Raw genomic sequence first — 10,097 nt, forward strand, 5'->3', positions numbered from 1 at the left:
TGAGGCATCATGGGTATTGAAGTCTTTCTGACTGAAAGACAACGACAAGTTGAGAGGAGAGGCAGTAATGAACGAGGAGAAAGCACAGGTGAGTTGAGAGTGTGTTTCCACTGTGGTATTTATATTTACAAGAGTTTCCTCCTATAAATAGCTTCTTGCTCGGTTATAACTTTATTTTTTTACTTTTGTTCATATTTGAGACCGGTAACTAACGTTAGCAAGTTTCTGGAAAATTTTAACTTAACTTTTAACATTTCTAACATTAACGATACACAGTTAGCTTAACTTAGTTGACGTTAACGTTAGCCCATTTTCTCCCTCTGGGGCTAAAGTCTAAACCCCGTCTTAACATGCTCTGGCAGGATATTCTGTAAACCAGAAATATTCAAGTAGGTTTTATTATGTCAACTTGAACAATTTGAACAGGTGCCAAATAAAATAAATTAATGCTAATGCTAACGTTACATTATTAGTCATCCATACTTTACATAAGTGGATAAAACAGTTGATGGCTGCTGTGATGTATTCAGATCTTTTAGTGGCAGAAAAGTAACTTAATATATTTAAGAGACTCAAGTACATTGTTTAAAGCACTTTTTAATATTTTAATTTTGCTGTACATAATAATGATAATTTTACCCAGGCATCCTTTGCACTCTGCTCATTGTACTATTGTCTCAATCTGTCTACATTGTTTTTGTTTATAGTATATGTGTTCTCTATACTGTAGTGTGTGATTTTATGATTATATTATTGTATTGTAAGTAAGCACATGGTGAACAATGTGAGTCAGAGTCCTCCTATGTGTACACATACCTGGCAAATAAAGCTGATTCTGATTCTGATATTTTAATTTTATGGTACTTTTTACTTATTCTCTACTATACTTCAGTGAGATATATTATTGTACTTTTTAGCTACATTTATCTGACTTCTAGTTAATGATTTGCTTATGAAATACAAAGCCTAGCCTGCAGTATATTAAGCACCACCACAGCCAGCTAAATAAAATACTACTTACACTTAAATGCATCCAATGATATTAATCTAAATATATGATTTTATAATTAGATTTGGGGTAACTAATGCATAATGAGTACTTTTACTTTATGTACATTTTGCTGGTAATACTTTTACTAAATTAGGAGTTTAAATGCAAAAATGTTTAATGGAGTAAAATGTTATACAACATTGTAAAAAGCCTCTTGTATCTGAATACTTATTCCACCACCCAGTACAAATTGCAGTACAGCAATATTCAAATACTTAGTTGCAAATAAATGTCTTGTAAGTATTATTAGCAAAATATATCATATGTATAACGTTATTATACAGTAGAGTGTTAACTGATGCATTAACATGTATGCAGCATGAATGTTACAGCTGGACAAGGTAGAGTTCATTTTAACAATGGACCGTATTTTTTACGCTTGTCAGGTTTTGTAGATCTAATTCTGAAGAGTTGAACTGCCATATGAATGTCTTGTCAAAAGTACAATGTTTCCCTCTAAAATGTAGAGGAGCAGGAGGATAAAATGCAACTTTTACCTCAAAATTATACAGGACAGTACTTGAATAAATGTACTTTCCACCACTGGGTGGTTGTCGCAGATTTCTCTGAACTTGTTGCCTCCCTCGATAAACAAACAAAAAAGATAAACACACTTTTTGAGTGAGAAATCAAAATCTCAACATTTAAATGATGTAGCGTGTTTTAAACATAGTTATCTTATTGGTTTTGTATATTTCCAGACATTCCTGGACACTGTTCAAATGAATCCCTCAGATATTAGTCGTCTCTTTTGGTCCTTCGTCACCCTTCTGACAGCTGCTTGCCAGAGTCCAGATGAATGCCAAAGGTATGATTTGCCTCTTCTTTATTGAGATTGTCTCACACCCCCATCTCGCCTCATCCATCCTCAGGAGAATCCTAATGCGCTGATACCAAGGGGGAATCATTTTTTTTTCTTTACAATCTACTTAGCAATGATTTATTGATTGTGGCTTCCACCCTCGCAGAGAATTACCGATCCTTTTTGGGAAATCAGATTTTCACACCTTTCATGAGTGTGTATGTGGCACAGGTCTCCAGAGACTGTGTGAGAGAAAACTGACTTTGAGGAGCAGCGGTGTGTGAATCTCTGCGGTGTCACTGGTCTGCTGTCAGTGCTATGGCCAATGGATGGCCCTGTAATTCTCTGCCGCGCTCCCCATCTCTCTACATCATTTATTAGTTGATAAATACAGTGTCTGAGCTTGATTTCAATATGTTTTCATTCCCTTTCAAACCATTAAAACACATGGTTAGTCTGCTTTCATATCATAAGCATGCAGGAGCCCCTCTGAGGTATAAGCATTTCAAATGAGAAAAAAGGAAAATAACAAAAACAACCCTTGCCCTCATAGGAGGAGTCAGATTAGTGTGGTGAAAGCTTTGATGCTCCAGAATGTCAGCTCCGTGGATCGATCTAGCAAAAAACACACACACACACACACCTGACCAATCCGAGGCGTCTATCTGTTGTGGACCTGCTGGGCACCGTGGTTTACAAGCTTCAAAGAGCTCCTTTTAATACACTGCTTTGATAGCCCTCAGCCTTCACTGACCCGCCGACCATTCACTGGGGAGCATTTTCGCTTTAGTGGAGTAGAGAGGGATAACTGCTGATCATAATAATGAGTCTGGGGAAAAATCACCTCAAATCTTGACTACTTATACCACTGGCCTGCTATTCCAAAACAGTGTGCACAGAGAGAGTAGAGTAGCTAGTAATTTTACAGAAAAAACAATACAAAGCTACTGCATAGCTCATGAGTAAATCACAGAAATTACTACAGCACTAGTAGACTGGGTGCTTTGGTGCTGAACTACACAAAGATCCTTTTACCACGAGAGAGGGGAACAGTTTGATTAATAACCCTAAGGGGGAGACAAATCATCATTGACCATACCACATTAGACACTAAGGTCTTGGGATGTTTGCCCAATACAGTAGAGTAAAACAGCAGAACAGTTAATCCTGTAAATCTGGATTCTCAATAATTGTTGGCCCTTAAAAATATGTAATGTTCAGTATTTAGTTCTTAAAATAAAGTTAAATAAAAGGAAAGATCTCGAGTATGTATGTCTTGTTTTAACATACAGTCTTACATGCTTACAGTCATTTTCCATATAACAAATTACTTAAATACATTTTAGAGCTCAGTAAGTGTGAAGTTGTTTGCAGACACTAAATAATTTGTGCTTTGAATACTTTTGTTATCTAATAACCTGACAAGGCAAACACATGATTTGACAACGATACATTACATTGATGTTTATAATAGCGTGTGAAGCCTGACAGAGAAATCTGACACATGATGAGGTGTGTTTTGGGTAGATTTTAAAATTAATTCTTTTCATTTGTAAAAAGGAAAAGGGGGCAAGGGGGAGCTGTCACTAATTTCACCTGGTGGTGAGACATATTGAAGAAAATATTGGAAAACGAAACAAAAAATTTAATCTAGTTTCTTTATAGTTATTACTTTTATTTATATATATATTTTTGCTTGAATTCCAGAGTTAATTTGTGTGCGAGAAAGTTTAATTTCTGGTATGTAGGACTGCAACTAGCTATCATTTTCATTATTGATTAAACATTTTGTCTAAAAAATTCCAGAAAATAGTGAAAAATACCTGTTATAATATCCCCACAGCCCAAGGTGATGTAATCAAGTCGCTTGTTTTGTTTGGCCAATGAAGTGATTATCAAAATAGTCTATCAATTAATTAATTGTTGCAGCTTTACTAGTATGCAACTGTACTCTCTTCAGCTACAATGATTATATGATTATATTAGGATTAAAACGCTTTCTTCAACACTTTAAATGTATGTCAGTGGATGTTTTGCAATATTTCTTGTTAGTACAAACACATTTTGTATGTAAATATATGATATATTTGAATATATTGCATATATTTACTATGCTAATATTAATTAATGTGTGATTAAAGCAGATGACCATATCGTCATATTTGAGTTTTCAGGGTTTCCACTGGTTGCTGCTGAGGGGTGGTTACTTTAGTCAGCCGTAAAGTGTGTAGATAAGCTCAGGTTGCAGTGTAATAAAAACTGTGTGTTGCGTTTGCTTCCGCAGAAAAATAATTTTAAAAGTCCTGTTTATGTAATAACACTACAGCACCTTCTACTCTTCTAGACGGGGAAAAGCCAGCTCGTTAGCAGCTGCAAATCACTGTGATTTCTTATTTTGTGTGAAAACAAATCCCAAGAGAAACACAATAAATCACCTGATTGCTCCGAATACTCTACTGCGGCTTCCAGCTCTGAAACATATTTGGGATTCCTCCAGTTTAGGCTTTTTTAATTGACTTTAGCCTGAGTTGTAGCTGCTAACTAGCAATCTTTTCACAGTCTGGACCAACTCTGCTGTGAAGAGTAGAAGACGGCATAGAAACGTTACAAAAACAAGGACTTTTAATTTATTCTGTGTCAGCAAACACATAGCCTTTCAGTAGAGCTCATCTACACCTTTATGGCTGACTAAAGTAATGTAACTACAGCTACACTCCGTCACACACAAAGGTTTCCCACAAAGCCTCTTCCCTTAAAGGGCCCGGCCAATAACACGCAGGTGCAGTTAAGCTGTGGGTGTGTTCTAAGCAGAGTTGTAAAAAGTATTCAGGTCCATTACTCAAGCAAAAGTACTAATACCAAAATCACTTTGAAAATACTCATAATAAAAGTATAATAGCAAAATTTACTGAAGTAGTCATTGTGCAGTAAAATGGTCCCTGTCTGCGTTCTACTATTACATGATGTTTTTTTACTGCTTGCATTTTACTTCTGTAGATGTTTAAGGTTGGGCTTAATTTTAATAACTTCATATTCTGTTGGGTAGTTTAATCTACAGCACTGCATCATATTCTACATTTAAGAATGTACAGTATTTTATTTGAGACAAAATGTGTATATTAAGATATACTGTAAATCTTATATCGCGACATAGCCTAAAAATATCAAGATATTATTTATGAGTGATATCGCCCAGCCATAGTATGAACATAGCTGTAGATTCTCTTATGTAGTGTTGCAGCTGTTTGGGCAGTTCATGTTGAATACTGATATAAATAGTATATTATAAATCATTGTGAATAAGATAAATCAACATGATGACAATTATGAAGAGTGTTGATTGTTTTTTTTTTCTCCATTAAATAAACAGAGGAGACTTTAAGAGAGGAGTATGCCGGTCTCATCCAGTGTCCCTCACACCGGGACAGCAGTGGTAAGACCACTAGCTATTAGCATGGATATCTGATGACACTCGGGACTCTCTGCTAACCACTGATTGTTCTGCCACTGGGGGTGTTTGGTGAGCGGGAGGCGGGGGGGGGGGGGGGGGGGGGGGGGGGGGTGATCAAGTGCTTTTCCTTGTTCCTGCAACCTGTTCCTGAGCTGTGGCCAGTCTGAGCGAACAGAGGAGAAACGAGACAAACCATCTCCCTCATGTCTGCTCCAGCCAACCTTCTCTCACGTGCTCAAACTCACATTATAACCACGCTTTAACCAGAGGTTCCCTTAAAAAATTAAGCTAATCCGTTACACATCCACTGCTTAGAATCAGTAATGTAATTTCTTATGGTAATTTTTAAAATATCCCCTTTTATTACGGATTTTTACAATAAGATTACAGTTATCCAATTATGTGTAATTGCATTACTCCCTGAGCTTAAATTGATAAACACGCCCAATTTGGAGGCATGATTGCAAATAGGCAAAGCTGTCTGTTTTGAAATGAAGTAATTAACAGCTGCCTAAGATGGTGAGATATGTGTTGCCCCCTTATCCTCGAGCCTCAGAGACCAGGGGAAGATTAGAGCTCTGATCTCATTCCCAGCACTTGTTTGGAGTCTGTCAGGAAGAGAAATGCCAGCATTAGAGAGGTACCGCCACACTCCTGATATGATGAAATAAGGAGAAAAGGGGAAAGGGAAAAAGATGGAGGGATGGACAGAAAGGATCCTGCCCTTCTCTGAAGTGTCAGTAGCTTGTTTATTCTATTTTTCATCGTAGCTGCTGGGGCAAAGATTCCCATTTTTCCTTTATTTTTTTCCCCCCACCTCGTAACAAAAACCACTGCTCTCATTTTTTATAGGTCTTGCAAACTCTCATGCCCCAGTGAAAATTACATTGTGAAACGGTAGAACTTTCAGGGCTGCCTGTGCTCTCCCCTGTCCCTCTGAGCTTTCAAACAGTCAACAGACTGTGAAGAATAAATAATAAAAAACTATTGATTATTTTGATGACTGCAAGATTCAATTAGGTATTAATTTTGCCCTCCAGTGGACCTATCAAGCAACTCAAAGGAGAGGAGGTGGGAGGTGTGGGGTGGACCTAAATGCATGCAGAGTGTGGCCAGGCTCAGACAGAAGGGAAAATGTGTTTACCTCGGCGGGCAGAGAGGTGCATTGATGCGCAGTGTCCCACATTTAAGTGCTCCACAAATGAAGCCCTGATGACTAGGGACATTGTTACCAGGGATATGAGTATTGACCAGCTGGCTCACGTTCTTAACGACAGCTTAAACTATTTCTATTGATTAACATTTTCATAGATTATCATGTGTCATATCAAAGAAGCCTGATTCCCGTGATGAGCACATTAAAGACCCCTCTGGACAGGAACTCATCGACCACCCTGATAGAAGTGGGTGGGGCAGCGGGGCGGGTGTTGATGGCCGCAGGGGCAACATAAGACTCACCCTCCTTTTTCCTTTCTGTGCCTATATGCGCTGCTCACCTGTCCATTTCTCAGATATATTTAGGTTGGACTTAATTCATAAATAAGGTAGAGGGCCGTAGTCCTGCTGCTCTGTGTCTGTGTCTCAGAGCCTGAGGTGGGTGAACACTGTCTGAGGAGCTCTCCAGTCAGGGGACACAAGGGGGAAGAGACAGAGGGAGTGAAGGTGGGAGGGTGTGTGTGTGTGTGTGTGTGTGTGTGTGTGAGAGAGAGAGAGAGAGGAGGTGACATCTCCAGTGCATGTGTGATGAAGCAACCTCAGGCTTGAACCCTGTGGTGGTCATTCAGATACACGAAGGTTGAGGAGGCTGCTTCTGGTTCAGTAGAAACCATGTACTAGCTGGTCTCTCTGCTGTGGTGGCGTGTTTTAGCTGCTGTTTGACTGACTTCAACATTTGGACTTTCTGAAAACTCTTTATTTTTTTTTAACTCTTTTCTTCTGGAGCTTTATTTAGGTAAGACAAGTTTTTCAAAGGCTTTTAAGAAACTTTCCTTTTAATGTTTGTAAAAGTCAAACAAATATCCGTAGACTGTATTCTATTAATTAATAATAGTAAGTGGAGTTTCCTTTAGATAAGATGTCCTGATGGAAGCAACACCTCTGATGGCATTCATAAAATTCTCTTAAACATGTTTTTTTTTTCTCTAAACTGTGAACTGTTTATTTTAAAGTTTATCATTTTTCACTTTGCTGAATTTATTCTATTCCAAAATGTTCAGACAGATAATACTCTATTCTCTCATCTCTACTCTAATCACGTAGATGCTGTTCATTCTCGTTTCTAAGTGCTGACACAAAAAATGAAAATAATTGGGAGAAAAAATTGGGAACATCATTGACTTCATCTCTTGTTTAAATCAGGCCTTAAGTTCACGTTGCCTGACACTCTGCTGCGAGATGTCACCTTTGATCTCATCTTGTGTCCCCAACTATGTGAAAATTGATATAATCACTGGTGTTTATTTTCCCTCATATCTTTAGATGTAGAATTACATTTCATTTATTTATCAGCGTGCAGCCCATGGACACCTTTGTAGACTGCTGTCAGCTTAGTGTTTGCTGAAGATGAGGCACATGTCAGGTAGTAATGAGCCCGTGGAGATGGATGCATCACCGTTTTAGGGCTGCAGGATATAATGGTAAAGCCACGCGATCCGTAACAGTTCTTCACCAGGCAGCAGCCGGCAGTATCAGCGGGGTAGCACCAGCCTCAGATAAAAGAGAGGAGAGGGAGGGAGCAGGAGAGAGAGGGAGAGTGATGAGTGAGCAGTAGAAAGGAGAAGCTGGGTAGAGAGAGTGAGACACAGAGAAGGAGCCGGTGAGGGTGAGACGCCGAAGCACATCTAACCAGGGGTGTTTTCTCTTTTTTTTCTCCTCCCTGTTTCCCACCTGGGCTCCCACCTCCCTCCAGGATCCGATGATTACTGGGCAGCTGAGCAAGCCGCTGCTCTCCCTGCGCAGCGACATGAGCGCGGCAGAACTCCGGGCGGACGACAAAGCGGCCAGCCCAGACAGCGATCTGAACGACGAGCCCCTGCTCCTGCCCTCCGAGGCCACGGACAGAGAGGGCACTCCCAGCAAGCTGTACGGTAAGTCAGCTCACCTCTCGTTTGTCCCTTCTCCTTCGTAAAGCTGCAGGTTGAGGTCTGTTTTAGGCAGCGGTGGATGTTGAGGTGAAAACAGAAAGCTTCCAGTGCTGGGACAGGTGTCAGCAGTGTCAGGCAGAAAACTAAGTTTAAGTGCAACCAGCAAGTCAGTGTTTGGCTCTTTTAAAGCTTGGATATCTTTATGGATAAATTGTATTTAATGCCATGTTTGTGTGTTAAAGTGTTTCATGCACCTTCAGACTTTCGGGCTTCATTTTTGTAGTCAGGTTAGTTGAAAGTGTATGGTCAAGACTACAGGTTAATAATACTGCTGTTCCTTTTGAAGATGCAGTACATTTATATTGTACTGTCTGTCTTAAATGTTAAAAAAACATTTGTGGATCATTTTGATGCTTTTCTTTTTTTGGTAACATCTTTGCATGAGCTTTTTGAAAAATGTATTAAAAAGTTTGACAGACCCTTAAAAACCTTTTTTACCTGTCAGGGTATTTAGCTTCAACCCCACCTTCACAACTCTGGTGGTGTTTGGTAACATTATGTAGTTTTTCCTTAATTCAAATAGAGAATGTGATATATTTGTAATTTGTACATTGTTAGAATTAAAAGCAAATTGTTCAAATAAATAATAACTTAGTGCTGTTAAATATGGTATTTATCATCAGCACATTATATATAATATTATAGTTTCTAGATTATTGCAGAGGCTTATCTTCTTCCAGTTATTTATTTTTAGTTTTCAGTTTGTTCAGTTATTTACAGTCTTTTGGCATCTTCAGTTGAAAATTAGCCAATTTCTATTTCAGCATGCCTCATTATTTTTGCAGTTATCTCTTTAATTGAGTGTTCACACTCTATTTTAGTATTTTGCCTAAATTGGTGTGTGTGTTTTTTTTTTATTATGAGCTGTTTCAGTCATGTGGACCAATTCAATCACTGGGCCTCGTTACGAATCAGCAAGCATAATCATATAAATTACCATTTTAGCTCTTTTTCTAATTATTTGTTGTAATGAGAAAAGTTGTTTTTTTTTCATGAGATGCTTTCATGAGAGATACTGTATATGTTTATTTCAATAACTACAAACTGAATATTTGTGTTTACATCAAATTACAGTGTTTAGTAACTGAAGATTTTATCAGATTTGTCCTTGTGGAGAGATATGCAGAATTTAAACTTGAATTTATATATTTAATTTCAAGGAAATTATGTGGTCTCATCCTTTATAATTGTGAAATGCATCCATTTCTACTGAATAAATTTTAAAACAAAGACCTCCATTTTATTTGCTTAATTTCAGTATTGACAGCCCATTGTAAATATTGTGCAGGACAAATATGATGGACTTCCTATAAAAAGCTGATTTGCTCAACATAACCTCGTCTAGTTTTAATGTTATTATTATTATTATTATTATTATTATTATAGTATACATTTTTTTGTATGGATGCAAGGTGACAAAATGTGTAGATGTTGGTTTCTGTTTGGAATATTTATACAAACTCTCCTGTCTCCTCTGCTTGTGATGGTCTGTCTGCTTTGGCATGTCATTGTTTTATTGCTGGTTATGAATACTGCAATAAACACTGCATATTTTGTTTTTCAAGATTTTAATGAAAGTTGTTAATGGGATCTGATTATGTCTGGATCTGTGTGTGTGTGTGTGTGTGTGTGTGTGTGTGTGTGTGTGTG

The 10,097-nt window shown here is 38.0% G+C and overlaps 1 protein-coding gene across 5 annotated transcripts in view; it reads left to right on the forward strand.

Moving 5' to 3' along the window:
- The first annotated feature begins 6 nt into the window (after positions 1-6).
- The window catches only part of pou6f2 (POU class 6 homeobox 2), an 80,078-nt gene continuing 69,987 nt past the window's right edge, over positions 7-10,097 (forward strand). For 4 of the 5 annotated variants that reach the window (XM_046051364.1, XM_046051040.1, XM_046051292.1 and 1 more), the window contains exons 1-4: positions 7-88; positions 1,753-1,859; positions 5,224-5,286; positions 8,213-8,390. In XM_046051364.1, the coding sequence (XP_045907320.1) occupies positions 5,245-5,286; positions 8,213-8,390 (220 nt within the window). In that variant the 5' untranslated portion in view covers positions 7-88; positions 1,753-1,859; positions 5,224-5,244. The remainder of the gene's footprint in view (positions 89-1,752; positions 1,860-5,223; positions 5,287-8,212; positions 8,391-10,097) is intronic. The other variant, XM_046051215.1, reaches the window with a different exon arrangement.

The sequence above is a fragment of the Micropterus dolomieu genome, linkage group LG01 (genome assembly GCF_021292245.1).
Source record: "Micropterus dolomieu isolate WLL.071019.BEF.003 ecotype Adirondacks linkage group LG01, ASM2129224v1, whole genome shotgun sequence".
Classification (NCBI taxonomy): domain Eukaryota; kingdom Metazoa; phylum Chordata; class Actinopteri; order Centrarchiformes; family Centrarchidae; genus Micropterus; species Micropterus dolomieu.